This window comes from Centruroides sculpturatus, unplaced genomic scaffold (genome assembly GCF_000671375.1).
Source record: "Centruroides sculpturatus isolate CEXI.00-Female unplaced genomic scaffold, Cexi_2.0 scaffold1034, whole genome shotgun sequence".
Classification (NCBI taxonomy): domain Eukaryota; kingdom Metazoa; phylum Arthropoda; class Arachnida; order Scorpiones; family Buthidae; genus Centruroides; species Centruroides sculpturatus.
In genome coordinates, this window is record NW_019385172.1 from 203,795 (window position 1) to 223,026 (window position 19,232).

At 30.6% G+C, this 19,232-nt stretch overlaps 1 protein-coding gene across 3 annotated transcripts in view; it reads right to left on the reverse strand.

The window, feature by feature from the left end:
• Positions 1-19,232, reverse strand: part of LOC111635722 (titin-like) — a 159,325-nt gene that overhangs the window by 57,917 nt on the left and 82,176 nt on the right. For all 3 annotated transcript variants that reach the window (XM_023380781.1, XM_023380780.1, XM_023380782.1), the window contains 3 exons: positions 14,202-14,306; positions 13,837-14,100; positions 4-4,630 (listed from right to left, as the gene is read on the reverse strand). In XM_023380781.1, coding sequence (XP_023236549.1) covers positions 4-4,630; positions 13,837-14,100; positions 14,202-14,306 — 4,996 coding nt within the window. The remainder of the gene's footprint in view (positions 1-3; positions 4,631-13,836; positions 14,101-14,201; positions 14,307-19,232) is intronic.

The window sequence follows — 19,232 nt, forward strand, 5'->3', positions numbered from 1 at the left end:
TATCTTTTGTTTCTTCCAATCCTATGTCTTCTACTTGTTGGAGTTCTGCTGCTTTCATTCCAAATTCTTTTACGCTTTTCAATTGCAAGTGTTGTTTCTTGTATGTAAGTGTTTTTTCTTCAGCATATTCTTCGGAAGCTGACGTCTCTGCTTCAGAACTTTCAGCAAAGCATTCTTTTGGTGTTTCTTTTTGACTAATATCTTTTGTTTCTTCCAATCCTATGTCTTCTACTTGTTGGAGTTCTGCTGCTTTCATTCCAAATTCTTTTACGCTTTTCAATTGCAAGTGTTGTTTCTTGTATGTAAGTGTTTTTTCTTCAGCATATTCTTCGGAAGCTGACGTCTCTGCTTCAGAACTTTCAGCAAAGCATTCTTTTGGTGTTTCTTTTTGACTAATATCTTTTGTTTCTTCCAATCCTATGTCTTCTACTTGTTGGAGTTCTGCTGCTTTCATTCCAAATTCTTTTACGCTTTTCAATTGCAAGTGTTGTTTCTTGTATGTAAGTGTTTTTTCTTCAGCATATTCTTCGGAAGCTGATGTCTCTGCTTCAGAACTTTCAGCAAAGCATTCTTTTGGTGTTTCTTTTTGACTAATATCTTTTGTTTCTTCCATTCCTATGTCTTCTATTTGTTGGAGTTCTGCTGCTTTCATTCCAAATTCTTTTAAATTTTCTAATTTCACATGTTGTTTCTCACATGTAATTGTTTTCTCTTCAAAATGTTCTTCAGCAACTAATGATCTTATTTCAGATCTCTCAGTGAAATGTTCTTTCAATGTTTCTATTTCTTTAGCTTTTTCCAAATCAGTTTCTTTAGGTTGTTGAGTTAAAATTGCTTTCATCCCTAGTACTTCACATTTTTCTATTTTAGGAAATTTTATTTTATAATCAGATGACTGTACTTCTGTATATTCTTCAGAAATTGGTACTTCTGAACTTCCTACAATTTGTTTTATTGTTTCTTCTTTAGCACTAATATCTTGTGTTTCTTCTTTTGTTTTACTTAATTTTTCATGATCTTCTTTTATCTTTATTCCAAAATCTTTTACTTCCTCCAATTTTATACGTTCAGAAGATATTTGAGTAGCTTCAAGTAATGCATATTCTGCACTGTTATCTACTTTACTATACTTTGTATCTAATGAAAATAATTTTTCTCTATCCTCCATTTTTCGTTTTGCTTTCTCACCTTCTGATTTCATTTCTTCTCTTTTGATTTCAGCTTCAGGTAAAATTCTATGATCATATGTTTCACCAGTTGCTGGAAATTTTTCAGTTAGAGATGTAACATCATCTTTTTGTAGTGATTGTTCACTGAATTCAATTAGGGAAGACTTAGGTGATTTTTCTATAATATTCTCTTCTTGTACTGTAAATATTTCTTTTGTTTCTTTTAAAAATGGCTCTGATAGAAATAATCTCTCTTCTTCTTCCAGCTCTTCTGTTATTTGTTTAAGAGAAGATTCAACATCTGCAAATGTATCAGCAATTTCAGCTGAAAATTGTTCTTGTACTTCTTCTTGCAAGTATTGCAAATCTTGTTCTCTTTCTTCAGTAATAAAATAATCATCATCATCATAAAACTGTAATTCTTCTTCAGGTAAGTTTTCAGATTCAGTTTGTTCAAATTTTTCAACTATTTTATCATCCATTGAATAAGTGAATTCTGTTTCCATTGGTTCTCTCAATTTGGAAAAATGTTTATCTTCATCATAAAACATTTTATCAGTTTCAATTTTTTGTGAGTCTGCATAAGTGACTTGTATTTTATCAATATCTGTTTCTGTTGTCATCTCATGAAATTCTTTTCTAATATTTTGTTCATCTGATTCCAAAACAGAAATATTCTGTGTGAGAATATCATTATCTCTTTGTAATTCGTAAGTTGTCATATCAGATTCATCTTTCAAAGTTATTTCTTTTACAATTAAATTCTGTTCAACTAATTTAGAATCAATGTCTCCTATATCTGTACTTAAATCTTCAGGAATAGTTTCTCTTTTTTCATAATCATAAATATTTTTGACTGATTCTTGAAGTTGGAAATATTGTGAACTTTCCTGTTTTAATAAAGTTTCATCATCTTTTTTAAGTGGTATGATCTCCTTATCTTTTTCTTCTTGAAGTTGATATTGTTTTGAAAAAATTTCACCTTCTTTTTCAGCTTTTACAGTATCTTTTGCAACAGGTAAATTATCATCAATAGATAGTTTTGGCACAACAGTGACATTATATGTACTTTCTTTTTCTAAAGATCTATCCTTTATTGTTAATGTATCTTCCAATGATGTTTCAGATATTATGTTTGAAGTATATTCAATAGTACCTGATAAATTTATCTGTTCAGTTTTTTCTATTGCTGATGTTGGAAGTTCAACATTCAATTCTTCAGATTTGATTACAACTTCTTTTTGTACTGGTATTTCCTTGGTGTACTTTTCTGATATTTCAATATTTTCTTTTGTTTCTTTTTTTCTCATATGCTTGCTTATGTCTTCCTCAGAAATTAACTTTTGGGATATATTCCCTTCTACACTTTTCATTTCTTTCTGTTTAAAAATTTTCTCTTCTGTTAATGGAATTTCCTTCTTTTTCTCTGTGGATTTACTGTCTTTAACAGACTTTTTTGTGCTAGACTTAGACTTTAGTGGCTTTTTTTCTACAACCACTTCTGACATAAGTGATTCGTATAAGCTTGCTACAGCCCATGATTCAACATTCTCTAATGGAACTGATTCTTGTTCACTTTCTTCTATGGTCTTTTCCACTGTATGTATTTCACTTAATTTAGCACTTTGTTCTAATACTTGTTCAGGTTTCAATTTATCAGATACTGACATTGAATGTTTTTTGAATTGTTCCTTTCCTTCTGAATCTATTTCAGTATCAGTCATTGGTGGAGTTTTGAACTCTGCCTGTGAAGATAATTCTTCTGGTGCATCTGTGAAGGTATCAGATATCAAACTTTCAGTATCTGATTTGTATTCAGAATAAAATGGAGGAGGAGAAGTGGGTTCCAGAGCATCAGTGTAAGCATCAGATGCCAAACTTTCAGTATCTGAAAATGATTTAAAAGATCGAAATGATGCGTGTTCTTCAAATGCATCTGCATAGGTATCTGATGTTAAACTTTCATTGTCTGAAGCTATTTTATTACCATTTGAATCCAATTGATCTGATTTTTCATATAACAATTTACCATTGTGGAAGGTTGATGCTGGTACTATTTGTTCTTTAAAAGTTTTATGACCTTTTACATGAGATTCCTCAGTATGAGTTTGGGGAATTGTCAAATTTGGTTTCACTGGCCATTTATCTTCAGCAAGGATAGTCCTACCTGGTGAGACCCACTTTAAAGATGGAGCAGTTTCAGGTGATGGTTTTGTTATTTCAGTTTTCCCACTTTTCTGTTTTTTCTTCTTTGGACTGGTGACTTCAGCTGACTGTATCAATGATGCATACATTTGTGCTGCTGGTGACGCAAACCCATAATCTCCATATTTTACACTACCATATTCTGTAATATCTTCTACTTGAGCAACACCTGGAGCATCTTCAAAATCCTCCTCACTTGTAGATGTATGATCTTTCTCTATCTTTTCTTTTATATCTGGACTTTTTTCTTCCATTATACACTCTTTTACTTCTGCTTCTTGGATTTCTTCTTTTTTTTCAACAACAGGTACTTCAGTTTCAATTTGCTGCATTGTTTCTTCACTTGCAAATAAATCACCCATTTCTTCAGCAAGTAATTCTGATGAGATAGCTCTTGAAAAGTCATCTTCATATTTGCTACTTTTAATCACAGGAGTTAAAGGTCTTGTAGTATGTAAAATTGGTTTTCTACTTTCAGTACTTTCAAAAGATAAAGATTTTGAAGTTTGTAAAATTGAGGTTTTCTTCTTAGACATATCAGGTGTTAAAGGTCTTGCAACAGATGTCAATGATTTTGAAGCTTGTAACATTGGAGCTTCAGTTTTAATTGTATCTATCAGCTTTATATTAAATGCAGTTGGTGATTCTGATTCATATGTCTCAACAGAAACTGGTTTTTTATCAGTTTCAATATTTTTGGTTTGTGAAATGTTTTCAGTTTCTTCAATATTTGAAAATAATTTCCTTTCACTTTCTTCTTTTATTTTTTCTACATGTTGCATTTTAAGATTATCATTTTCATCAGCAGGAATTATTTCTTCTTGAATATGAATATCACTCTTCAATAATTCAATAGATTTTTGACTATCTCCAATTTCTGTGCTATCCTTCACCTCAGATTTCATTAATTCTTCTGAAAGAGATTTTTCTTCCTTTTGCTCAGTCAAGTGTAAAAAATGTTTTTCATGTTCTAAAGTTTCTTTTTCTCTTTTTTCTATATCTTTCATTCTAGAATGAAGTTTACTTATCAAACTAGGAGATTTTCTTTTTTCAGACTCTGAAACAGTTAAGACAGTAGATTCTTCAGTTTCGTGAATACTCTGCTTATCCTTTTGCTCCCATGATGAATAAAGAAAAGGTTGTAAAGTAGATTTAACAAGATCTGCATATGCCAGTTCAATATTACCCTGATTTGCTGTAAGAGCTTCAGCAATATCATCTTCATTAAAGTTTCCTCTGGCAGAAAGTTCTTCAATCTATACAAAAATGAAAACTTTCATTCGTTTCAGTGAATTATAAATGCAAATACAAATACTGACAAAAGTTAGATATTAATTTTTAAAATGTTATTTTAAAAACATAAAAATGTAAACTAATAATTATGAAAAATGATAATTACATTATCAAGCATAAAAACTGGAAAAGATACCTTCCAGATGATGGATACCAACAATGTTGAAAAATTATGTTAGCATTTGAATATTAGTAAAATAAATTGCAATTAAGTAGAATTAGCTCATCTATCTACCAACAATCATTGTAGCTTAATAGTTCAAACTATTTTATTCTACTCTTTCCTATTCTTTGAATATTTATAGATTATATATGAACATTCAATCCATAACCCAATTTTTTAAATTAAAGCCAAACAAACTACCAGATTATCAGACTATATTAAAGCTAATTTTAATAATTAATTATAAAGTATGGTAATTTGACTATACTATCTCTGTCTTCCTCTAATCAAATTACTCATTAATTAATTATTAAAATTAACTTTAGCCCAATAATCCAGTAGTTCTTTTGACTTTAGGGCAGAGGTGTCCAACCTGCGGCCTGCATGCGGCCCAAGGCAAGTTTAAATGTGGCCCAATAAGCGTGTAAACAAAATCAACAAATTTTTTTATTTTGTTTTATTTATTTATTTCAACGGCATAAACTCAATAAAAGAAGTTTCACAAAGCCATAAACCTTTATACATATTTTATTTTTGAGTGGAAAGGAAATATTTTCAAATACTTGAAAAGTGTGAATGAGAAAGAAATACTAAGTAAAGCTGGAGTTGTGACTCAAAGAATTATAGATCCAAATTCAGGGAAAGGAGAGAAAGGCCAAAAGATAAAAAGTAGTGAGAAAGGTTAAATAGACTTTCTGTTAAGCAAATATAGACCCTTAATTTTCCAACCTTCCTCGCTTCTTTATCTTTTGTCCTTTCTCTTCTTCCCCGCATTTGGGTCTATAATCCTTTTCAGTCCCAACTCCAGCTTTATTTAGTATTCCTTCCAGTGTTGCATGATTTGGCTACTTGTGCCAAAGTTGGCTACCCTTTTTTTTAGTTTGGCATAAAAAATATCATTTGGCACATTGGCTACTTTTTGGGCTATATATTATTTATAAATATATTATATTAGTCGAATAAAAATGCACTTTAAAATGGTGTTTTGTCATTTTTTTTTATTAATAATTAGAGACCCAAATAAAACAAATATTTATGTTTTTCAAATAAATTTTTGTTTGTCTCCTTTATAATAAATGAATTTATCTATCTCTAAGTAAAAATTAAAAGTGTCTGTAGAAGTAATTTTTTAAAATATCCTTTTTCGTGATAAAGATTTAATACTTATTAATATTCTCTCTCGTGATTACTAAACCATCAAATGTATTTCTTCCAATTCTGCTTGGAAACTTACAGTCCAAATTATGAAATTCTCCATGATGTCCTACAAAAATTTACATTATTCAGCATTTTGCCAAAATTTTGGTGCGCACTATATATAATCTAGACATGTTAATCCTTAAATATACTTGTATATTTAAGGATTAGGCCACAAGTATATATAATATACTTGTGAACCAAAACTCCATGACATCTTCCAATGTGGCCCAGAGAAACAAAAAGGTTGGACACCCCTGCTTTAGAGTTTAGATTAATATCTACAAAAATAAAAATCAAACTTTACTTGCGTTTGAGTTAAGTTTTATGTGCATTTTTATATGCAGAATACAAAAAATGCCAGATTAAATTGGACTACATTAATGCTACTAACTACTACTTATACACAAATTACTTGAAATTTAATTAGCAGTTAATAGCATGACTATAGCCTGACAATTCAGCAATCATTTGGTTTTAATATGAAAATAGGACTGTAGATGTTTATATTTGTATAAAAAATGTAGAGCAAACCCAGTCAGTATGTCAATTTCTGTGTTTGTTGGAACAATTCTTGGAATATTAAATTCCAATATTCTAACACTTCTAATTTTACATCACTGGGTTATCTTTTGTTCTAATTATTTTGATCAGTCCTAATCTACTGTGAATTTTAGTGAATTGCATGCTTAGAAATGCCTTGAAACACACGTATTCAATGGTTATCAAATTCATTTCATAAAAATCTTTTATAAAATTGTATTTGACATCAACTTGTTATATACGTTTATATTCCCATTTTGAAAGTAGATGAATACAAGATTAATTATCTTCCAGAATTTTAGAAGGATTTTTACTAGTTATTCAAAGTCAGTTAATAATGTTTCAACATACTGTACATACAATGCAATTATTTAAAATGGCAGCATTCTGTTTGGAAGAGTTTGGTTGCCATTTTGTATACGGCACTTCCTAGACATATGACAAGTCTTGAGTCTTGTCATCTACAGAAGGAGACAAAAGTCAGTTAATAAGTTCTTTGGTCAAAGTAATTCAGCTGATGCTGTTAAAATAGCATATTCTGTTAGACCTCCATGTTTAGCAACTCCTCAACAATAGTGCTTGTGAGAAGAGCATGAGATCTTGTCCCCATGTTTTAAAATAAAAATCCCTGTTTTTTATAGTTGTGTTTTTTCTCTCTCTCTGTGCAGTCTGTAAAATACATAAGTGCCTTGTGATCTGTGTAAATAACTTCAATAAAGTTTTTTGAAGAGATTGCTGGTACGTATAATTTGTCATCCTATCCTGCGCTGTGAGCAAACAAATTATCATTAACATATCAAAACTAGAGTTAATGATAAAAGACCTTAACCCTAGCATTGATTATAAGACTGAGATTGCTGATAAGGATGTAAAATGCATGTCTCAATAAGCTATGACATCAATTAATGAGTCATAAGCAAAATAGAAGATTATTGCCAATGAGTTGTTGATTACTGCAAAAGGCATCTTAACTATTGTCATATTATAGTGCCATATTAAAAGTTTTTTCTCTTGGCAAAAGTAAATCATCACAAATGGTAGTTTTAAAAGAAGATAATAATAGTATTAAAAAATTAAATGATAAAAATTATTCAATATGGAAGTTCTGAATGGAGATGCTATTAATTAAAGAAAATTTATATGATGCAGTATTCGGTGTAAAACCTGAAAAACCAGACAATGCATACTATAGGTGTAATTGTATCACTAGAGCGTTAATATGCTTAAATATTTCAGATTCTCAAATAATTAATGTAATACATGAATCTACTGCTTTGGAAACGTGGAAAAAGTTAAAAAGTGTCCACGAACAAGCTAATTTAACAAGCAAATTATTTTTGCTTAGAAAGCTTTATTCTACAAAGAATGATGAGAAAATGAAAATGCAGGATCATATAAAAGATATTCTTGGATTGAAGGAGTGCCTGGAAAGCATTGGTGAACAGATCAATGAGTCATACTTATGTGTTATACTGCTATGCAGTTTACTAGAGTCATATTTTACTTTAATAAATGCACTGGAAAGTAAGGATGAAAAAGAACTAACACAAGGATATATAACAAGTAAATTGATAGATGAATATAAAAGGCATTTGCAAAGTAAACAAAGTTCATCAGGACAAGCATTAGCATTTAAAAGCAAAAATACAGAAAAGTGGAACTACAAAGAAAAGAAATTTTGCACTTACTGCTACAAAAGTAATCATTATAAAAATTCATGTTGGCATTTAAACAACAAAAATAAGGCAAGTGAAGATGATTTTAAGAGAAAAAGAACAAATAAAAATGTTCCCAAGAATTATGATAAGTAATACAAATCCACTATTTGTGTAGAAAAGGATAAACAAGATGAAAGATAAGTACTAAAGGTACAATCATATGAAACAAATTATGTTGACAATGATTGGGTCATTGATTCAGGTGACAGGAAACTTAAAATTTTTCCAAAAACTTAACAAGCAAAAAGGCAACTCTATCACCATTGCCAATGGAGCAAAACTGAAGACTGTATAAAGATCAGAACACTTTATGGAAATGTGAGACTGTGGATTTTTAGGGAATTTTGAAATCAAGGTTAAATGTTTTTTTATTTCGAATTGTAAACATCCCCGATAGAAAAACCTCTCTTTGTGGAGTATCAGATCAGATGTCACCTTTTGTATCAACAATCAAGTGGGAAAGTTGACACACAGTCGTCAAAGAATGCAAGCCATCATCAACAACAGACAATCATGTGTCCCCTTTCCCACAATAATGCTACAAAAGATGGAGTAACCAGAAGCTCAGGGCAATCAACTAAAAGTTGTACTTGAGATAGTGCACAATTTAGCTTCCGCATCCCGATCCTGCTGAGGAAACATTGAATGAGGACTACGATACTTCAATAATCGTAACAGATTGTTGCCAATAGCTCTCCATCAACACATAGAGGTAATTACTAGTGGTCTGAAAACTCTCTCTCTCTCTCAATGAAAATAGGCATACTGTTAAAGATTAGCCCTGTTGTAAAGAATATGTCTTGTAATCATAGTTTAACCACATTTAGTCTTCTATAACCTGAATGTATTTAGAATTAGAAATTCATTAAACCTTTATTTTGTTTTTGTTAAAACCTGTCTCCTGTACTTTCAGAAATGGAACCTATTGACTTACCAACACACTCTCCACTTGGAAATTTGCCCTCCTAAAAGCCATTCAGTGACAAAGTAAGCGAGTTTTACCAACTCGACGTGTAAGTGGCAATTAGGGAACTGACCCTGTGCCCTCATATTCTCACAGAAATGAAGAAGAAATTCTCTTAGAGAATGTACTGTACTTTATATTCCAGAGTTACGTGGATATTTATTCTCAGTAAAAACCATAACTAATAGAGGTTGTTTAGTCAAATTTGAAAATAATGTATGCACCATAGAGAAAGATGATGACTTAATTGCTATAGGCATTGCCACAGATAGTATTTACAAGTTATTTGCTGCAACAAATATGCAAGAGCGAGTAAACAGTGCTCAATTAATGCAAAATTGTATAAATAAAAATAGCATAATTAAATAGCACCAAAGACTAGGTCAGAAAAATTATGACTCAATGAAACAAATGGAAAGAGAAAACTTAGTAGAGGGAATAAAGTTGCATAATTGTAAACATGATTTACAATGTCCAATATGCATTAAAGCAAATTTCACTGAATTGCCATATCCAAAGAAGTCTACTTACAGAGCTAAAGAGCCATTGGAATTGGTCCATAATGACATATATGATCCAATGCAAGTAGATAGTATGGGAAGAACCAGATACTTCCTTACATTTGTAGATGATTTTTCTAGATTTACTATGGTATATCTAATTCAGTTGAAAGCAAAGATGAAGTTCTTGCAAAGATGAAATAATTTGTAGCTTCAACTACAATTAAATTTAGAAAAAAAAATCAACACACTAAGATCAGATAATGGTGGTGAATACTGTAACAAAAATGTTGAAAAATATTTAACAACACAAGGAATCACTCATCAAACTACAATACCTTATTCTCCTGCACAAAATGGTGTTGCAGAAAGAAAGAACATATCTCTCATGAAAATGGCACAAGCTATGATAATAAATGCAAATCTTGCAAAATCCTTTTGGGGAGAAGCAGCGATAACTGCAAATTATTTGCAGAACAGATTACCTACTTAAACAATAAATAAAACACCATATGAGTTGTGGAATGAAAGAAAGCTCAACCTAAACCATTTAAAAATTTTTGAATGTAAAGCATATGCCTACATAAATAAGCATAAAAGAAGAAAATTAGATAAGAAAGCCATTGAAGGTGCATTTGTAGGGTATGATAAAAGACATAAAGGATGCAGGATTTACACAGGTGATAGAAATGTAATAATAAACAGATCAGTAAAATTCCTAGAAATAAATACAAGAAAAGAAAATAAAGGAATACATGAACTATGGAATACTAAAGATGTCTTCCAATTTTTCCATGTTAATGAAAGTTTTCCAGAAGAGCAGGACTCAGAAGCAGAAACAGAATGTGTAGAAATGCAAACAGAAGAAGAAACAGAATCAGAAATTTCACTAAGAAGGTCTGAAAGATCAACCAAAGGTATACCTCTAGAAAAACTGACATTTAAAGCTGAAGTTAAAATTACACATAGAGATCCAAAGTCATTTGAAGAAATATTGGAATTACCAAAGGAAGAAAAGCTAAAATGGAAAAAAGCAATGAGTGAAGAAATTAATTCCCTAAATAAAAAGTAACTTGGAAATTAGTTGATCTACCACAAGACAAAAGAGCAATAGGATGCAAGTGGGCTTTCAAGACAAAGTATGATGAAAATGGAAGAGAAACAAAATGCAAAGCAAGATTAGTAGCAAAAGACTATAATCAAAGATTTGGAACTAACTTTGATGAAACATTTGCACTAGTTGTTAAGCATACAACTATTAGAGCAGTTTTAGCTGCAGCTGCATATAAAGGAATGAAAGTATATCATGTTGATGTTAAAACTGCATTTTTAAATGGAAGATTAAATGAAGATGTTTACATGACACAGCCTATAGGATTTGAAGAAAAAGGAAAAGAAGGAAAAGTATGCAAGCTACAAAAGGCTATTTATGGTCTTAAACAAAGCAAGGATGATACCTGTTTGTTTACCAAGGATGAAGGAAAAAATATTGTATATTGTGTGCTATATGTGGATGCTGTTTTGATTAGTGCAGAAAGTGAAATAAGCATTAGCAAAATAGTAGAAATTCTTAAAGAAAACTATGAGATTACAAATCTAGGAGAAGTAAAATTTTGCTTGGAAATAGAAGTAAAAAGAAAGAAAGATGGAAGTTTTTTGTTGAGTCAACAAAATAAAATAGAACAGCTTGTTTAATTTGCAAGATGCAAAGCCAGCTTCTACTCCAATGGAAACAGACTATTACAAACTATAAGGTTAAGAAAACCTGCTTCAAAATAACACAAAATATAGGCAGGCAATGGGGGATCTCTTATATATTTCAACTGTTACAAGACCAGGTATAGCAGCTTCAACACACGTTTTTAGCAGAAAGTGTGAAAATCCAAGACAGCGAGATTGGAATGCTGTTAATAGAATTATATGTTATCTTAAATCAACAAAATATCTGTGACTACAAATTTCATCAACTGAAAAACCTGAGCTAAAGGTCTACCGTGATGCTGATTGGGCTCAAGACAGACATGACAGAAAATCAACATAAGGAAGAGCACGAGATCTCATCCCCATGTTTTAAAATGAAATCGCCATTTTTTTATAGTTGTATTTTTTCTCTCTCTCTCTCTCTCTCTCTGTGCAATCTGTAAAGTTTGTAACTGTCTTGTGATCTGTGTAAATAATTTCAATAAAGTTTGTTTTTGAAGACATTGCTGGTATTTATAATTTGTCATTCTATCCTGTGCTGGAGCGGAAGAATTATCGTTAACATATTGAAACTAGAGTTAATTTTAAAAGACCTTAACTCTAACATATTCAACTTTGCTTGATGATGATGCTATGGAGGTTTATCTTTTGGTTGTCTATAGAACTTTATTCTCAAGCACTTTCATTAAAAATTCAGATGTTGATTTTTTATTGGGTTCACTTCCATAGTCAGAATCCATACAGCAGCAAATATTTGCTTCCACTTTCTCTATAAAACAAACTGATGTCCAAGGTTGCTTTCATAACTTGTAAAATCTCTTCAAGCATTGTACTTCTGTTTTCTCATTTTATACCTACTAAAATAGTTAATAGCAAAGCTTCTAGCAGGCCTTGCCATAAGCATGGTAAGAAGCACTAATAACAGAAAACTTAAAGTTGTTTGGTTCATCTTTCAATTTATTAGCTATTGCTTTAATTACTTGTTGCTTCTTATAATGCTAGAAAATAAACTGGAAATTTATGAATTGTAAAAAATAATATTTCAATATCAAAAAAAAAAATTAGTTTAAACTCATAAAATATTCATAAAAATGCATTTGGTTCAACTGTATCTCATTTTAGATATGTAGACTTCAACATTAAGAATGATTAAATTTAAAAAAATATTGCATTTTATATTAAACTTAAGTATTACAAGAAAATGTTTTTTGTGCAACAAAGTTTTTCACAAACACTTTTTATTTTTTCTGGATGAAAGATTTTTCTGTGTATATATATTTTCCAATTCAAATAGTTCTAATTTATCACTGTTGTGTACAGTTAATAGTGAAGTACTGTTTGTTTTCTCATTTACATGCCTTATTTTTGGTATAAGTTCATTTTGAAGTTTATGTCTTATGCAACCTAAAGATATTGTACAGATATAGCCTGACTTACCACCTCTTGAAGTATGACTGTTTATAGCTGTGACAGTCTTCTCATAGAGCATTTGTAATAGCCATATTGTGAACACAAGGTGCTTGCAGTTGAAACAAAACAAAGTGACTACACTGCCAGTTACTTTCTTGGCTGTTATACATAACAGAGAGAAAGTATGGCAATTGGTCAAAAAATGCCACCTGATATTTGTACATTTTTGGACTCAGAACACTTAGTAACATTTAGAAATGCTAAAAAATTTAGGGGTTTTTCTGAATGCATGGAGCAAGCTTTTTGCAGAAAGCAAAAACTTATCAGTGCTCTCTAATAAATTATATTGGAAGGAAAAAATTGTAATCTATGTGAAAAACAAAAATTTAAAAAACAGACAAGTCTACAAGTGTATACTGTTAAAAATGATGAAAATACCATCTAATGAAAGAAAATATTTTTTAAAAGTGTATACTAATATCAAATTGTAAAACTCCAACTGAAGAAGGATAGAAAACCTGAAATGTGCCATCTTGGAGATTTAGAGTGTAATAAAAAATAAAGAGAAAGGGGGAAAAAACCAAGTAAAAGTTTCTCAAAAATCGTGGTGTGATAAGTCCGGTTAAATAGTCAAAATAATAGCTATAAAAGAATAAAATACTATAGAAAAAAGGACTAGAAGCTTTATGAATAAATATAATTTTTATAATGTTTATAAAAACTCTGAAAATCAGAGATTTTATAAACATTATAAAAATCATATTTATTAGTCCTTTTTTCTATAGTATTTTATCCTTTTATAGTTACTATTTTGACTATTTAACCGAACTTATCACACCACAATTTTTGAGGAACTTTTACTTGATTTTTTTTTTAGTGACATAAATTAAAATTAAACAAAATCTACAACTGACTAGCTGAAAATATAAATTTAAGCAATTTAAATTATTAAACTCAGTAAGTGTATTTTTACCTTTAATTTTCTGCTGTTGACACACTCTAAAATTGCAACTCTCATATCCCCTCTGTGTGTTCTAAGAGCATCTCTCGCTTCATTTGGTGAGACAATTCCAATTTCCATTCTACTTTTGTCATCACTATAATCAGTAGCAAGAGCAGCAACATTTTCTATCATTCTTTGCCAATTCTCTTCTAACCAAACCAATGGATCTTCTCGACCGCATCTCTCTAATGCAACTTGAACATCTTCTATGGAAAATCCGTATTGCTCGGCTTCCTAACCAAAAAATATTTTTTTAAATTATATTTTATGTACATATATACATACATAAATAAATATGACACCAATTTAAATATATACATATATAATATAATTACTCTAATTAAATTCTTTAACTCTTCATTATGATTCTCTCCTAAAAGTCGACTTTGTACAAAATCACTATCTCTGCTCAGTTGTCCAGGATCAGATTCCCAGTGAATCTAGAAAAATTTATGTAATAATTTATGATTCTTTAAATATTTTCTTTCAAAACCATTAGTGCTTTATGAATTCAAATCAAATATTTTTATTTTTACACATTTAATAATATAAAAGTATAAAAAAAATATGTTTTGTGCTCATCATTGAACACCTCTCGTATTTTCATTATTTAGCAGCCAATGTGATTAAAAATGTTATTCTCACTGCAGTCACAGAGACAGCTGTCAAAACTGCATTATGTCATACAATTTAAAATAAAATAACTGAATAACAAAAGAAACTTTTAAGAACATATTCACAAAATAAATAAGTAATGTAGTTATAAATATGTGTAATTAATATTAATATTCAGAGACAAATGCCATCTAACGGATTATTTGTAACTGCAAAACATTCCCAAACAATGTTTTTAAGCATTAACTAATAAATATTAAATTATACTAATATCAATATAACATTAATATATCAGGAACCATAAAAAGAATATTTCCATTCAAATTAAAATAGTCAGAGACAAAACAATGTAATACCTATTCCTTTCATTTACGCTAATACTCAGATATAAGTTATATCTAAAAGGAAAAAATGAGTTTGTTTATATTTGATATTTTATAGTAATTGCTTACATAGTTTAGTTTTTTTTTATTAATATTAATTTTTGTATTATTTTAATTATGATTATTATTTCTTGATGTTAAATAAATTAATTCATTAAAATACAATACAGTAATACAGCAACAACTAAAACAAAATACAATGGCAATTATTTTCAAGTATTTACATTGATAGAGCTGTAACTACAGTTGGAAAATTTTCATTTTTTGTGGAATGCATAAAAAGGAAAAATTAGGACATCAAGAATATCCATTGTTATCTTCATCATTTTACACTAAATGGATGGTAATAAAGTGAATGCCAGAAGACTTAAAAGAAATATTGAATGTTGTAATAAAAACAGTGACTTTTATAGTCAAGACTGCTTAATTCAAAGATTTTTAGTTCTCTGAAGATATGAAGAGTTTGCATAAAAATTTACTTTATGCTGAAGTTTGCTGGCCTTCTATGAAAAAGTGTTTGCTCAATTTCATGAACTACATGAAGAAATCATTTCTTTTTGTCTGATTATTGTTTTGAACTTGTTTGAAAATTGAAAGATAAATGCTGAATACAAAAAATTACATACTTTTTTGTACATATCTGTATATCTAAACAAAGTAAATGTTGGAATGAAGAATACCAGAGTAATATACTTTAAAATTCAAGAATAAAATTAAAGCCTTTCAACTTTAAACTTCAGAGTGAATGTGTACTTACAGAAGAACTTGCTTGCTTTGAAAATCTTAGTTGTATTCTACTTATGAATGAGATTACCTCAAATCATGTTATTTGTATACAAATATTGGGGAGTATCTCCCTCATTTAGAAAAGTTACTATGGATTAAAATCTTTTTGTCGAATCTACTAATGCTAACTAATTCTTTTTAAAAGAGAAAGAATCAAAAACACCTTATAGAAATTTCAGCAAATTATACTTTAAAAAGAAAATTTTGGATTGAAATATCCCTAAAATACTTTGAAATAAGCAATCAAGCTTAAAAATTTTTGATGTGTTTTGTAACACATCAAAAATTTCATAGGTTGGTATAATATAACAACTGGAAACTGCAGTGACAGATACCAAAACACTCAAAAGACCATTAATTGCAGAAAAACTTTAACTACTAATGTTTTTTGCTGAATTTTACCTTAGGGCAATGATAAAAACTGAATAATATACTCTTAGAACCTATAACCAGTGGGACATAAAAAAAACAAAATATAAAATTCACCACAAATGTTTTCAAATTGCTGTGAGTTCTTTTTCAGTTGTAAAATGGAATTTCTGATGGATCAGAGCAAATGGTTAAGGAAATTTGAGAAACATTCGAAGGTGTTATATGAAACTCATGCATATTTGTATGATTGACATATCACGACACTTAAAGTTCGGAGTCCATCAATGCCTGTCAGGCCAGTGACAGAACCGACTCATCTTTAAAATTTATGCAGTTGTCATTGAGAGTCGACACACAAAACATCTTAAGTGGCTAGAGGCCATTCACATTTACAAATCGACCCTCAATGACAACTGCATCAATTTTGAAGATGAATTGGTTTTGTCACTGGCCTGACAGGCATTGATGGACTCCGAACTTTAAGTGTCGTGATATGTCAATCATACAAATATGCATGAGTCTCCGAACTTTAAGTGTCGTGATATGTCAATCATACAAATATGCATGAGTCTCATATAACACCTTCGAATGTTTCTCAAATTTCCTTAACCATTTGCTCTGATCCATCAGAAATTCCGTTTTACACTTGAAAAAGAACTCACAGCAGTTCGAAAACATTTGTGGTAAACTTTATCTTTTGTTTTTTTTATGTTACACTGGTTATAGGTTCTAAGAGTACATTATTTAACACATCCTGGTGTTTCGTGGAGTAAAAACTGAAATGTTGAAGGATCTGAAATGATCTTAATAATAGATCAAAAACATTTGTCTATTGAAGTTATTTACTGAAATTTTAAGGTTGTAAAGTGTGTAATTTTTCATTTATACATATCCAGTTTTGTGCTGAAATTAAAAAGAATAGGACAATGTCTTATGACTTTAGAATTACTAATCTTATTTTTTATCTTTGTTGTTACTTTCTCCTATATTATTATTATTTATTAATAAGATTCTTGAGTGCAAGAAACTTTGCAGCAGTGGAAATTGTGAAGTTTATGGTGATAATGCTATGAGTGACAGTAAAGTTCAAAAGTGGGTGAGAATGTTCAAGGTCGGGCAGGTTAATGAGCTTGATGAGTCACACCCTGGCTGACCTTCTCTGATTTATGAAGATTTGGTTCACAATATGGATAACAAAATTTGAGAGGACTGACAATTCACAATTTCAATGTTATCAATTGAATTTCTACAGGTTTCAAGGTCAGTTTTGTATACAATTGTTTCAGAGAAACTGATTTATTGAAAATTGTGTTCTCAATGGGTTCCAAGACTGCTTTCTGGTGATCACAAGACTAAAAGATTGGGGAGTGCTTTATTGTTTTTGACTTGATACAATCAGGAAGGAGATGAATTGTTGGAACACATCGTTACAGGAGATGAGACTTAGGTGTCTCACATGACTCCTGAGTCCAAGCAACAGTCAATGGAATGGCAACACACATTGTTGCAATGGAACACAATGGAATGGCAACACAGAATATGCCAACGTTAGTGGGCTGAGATGCTCCTTCAAACCCCCAGTAGCTTTGCCCCTATCTTCTGTGTTCATTAAGTCTGCTATTTAGCTGCTGGTTGCCAACCAAAGTGAAAGCCAAACAGACAATTTCAGCATGAAAGATCATGGCAACTGTCTTTTGGGACAGGAAAGGGATTTTGTTAGTGGATTTTATGCCAAGAGGCACAACAATCAACTCTGATGCATATTGTGTGACCTTGAGAAAATTCCAGCATGACATACAAAACAAGCAGCATGGTCTACTGTATTCCAGTGTGATGTTGCTCCATGACAATGCAAGGCCACATGTTTCCGCACAAACACAAGGTCTAATCAGTTCTTTTGGATGGGAACAACTGGATCATCCACCTTACAGTCCAGACCTTGTATCCAGTGATTTTCACTTCTTTCGATAATTAAAGGATTTTGGTGGTCAACAGTTCAACGACGACGAAGAAGTGAAAACTGCAGTCATGGATTTGGCTTTTTCACAGGCAGCAGATTTCTTTGAAGTTGGAATTCAAAAACTTGTTGAGCGGTATGACAAATGTATGAACAAAAATGGAAATTATCTAGAAAAGTAGAAAAAAGTATGTAGAATATGAAAAAAAATAATATTTTAATGATATTTACAGTATTTTTCTTCTTATTAAAAAAGGAACCTTATTTAAAAAATACCCTTCGTAGAATGTCTTTTTTAAATTACTGTTCTATTTGATATTAACTTGCATTTGATTTTACATTCTACCCAAGGAAGATCAGTAAAATATGGCCAAAAATGTTACTAAGTAGTAATTAAAGTTTTACTGCAATTAATAGTTTTTTGAGTGTTTTGGTTGGTATAATAATGTTATTTTTATAAACACTTGAGGCCTCAAACACATTTACTGCTCACTAGTTCTTCGTCATGTACTGGATGTTCGTATCCCACTCTACTGACTGAAAAAGTAAATGCATCCTCAGCAGAATATGCCAACGTTAGGAGGCTGAGATGCTTCTTCAAACCCCCAGTAGCTTTGCCCCTATCTTCTGTGTTCAATAAGTCTGCTATTTAGCTGCTGGTACATGATTCCCACATAGAATTTAATCTCATTTTTTATTTTTTCCACTAAGGGAATCTGATAAACTTTCACCTTTCTTGTTTGTGGAAGTAACTCTTTCATTCTTGATATAGTCAAACATGGTAAAGCAATATATTGAAACTATTCTTAGCTTGTCTGTCAAGTTTTTTCATAGAAGTTTGTTGCTCTAAGACCTATTATGTACATCCTTCTTTTTTTTTTATTGTAACTTGTGTTTGTACCTTTTCTATTGAGAGCAAAAGAGATTTTGTATTAACATTGCTGTAAATTATATTCTTACTAGCAGGTAGGCCCGGCTTAGATCGGGCAAAAGTAATGATAGGAAAGATTAACATTATTACGTTATAGTCAACCTTACCCGTTTTCACAGAATGCAAGAATTGGATCCCCCTGTTTCCGGACTGATTACAGAATTTTTAGATGGGTCTAAAAATATGTTCGATTTCCCACAAAAACGAAAAAACTGCATCTGTGTCTTGCACGTCGCTTTCTCTTAACAATTCCATTGTTACTTAACACTTCCATTGTTGATGGAAGTGTTAAGCCTTAATCCTGTCCCTCTCCTCTGTGGGG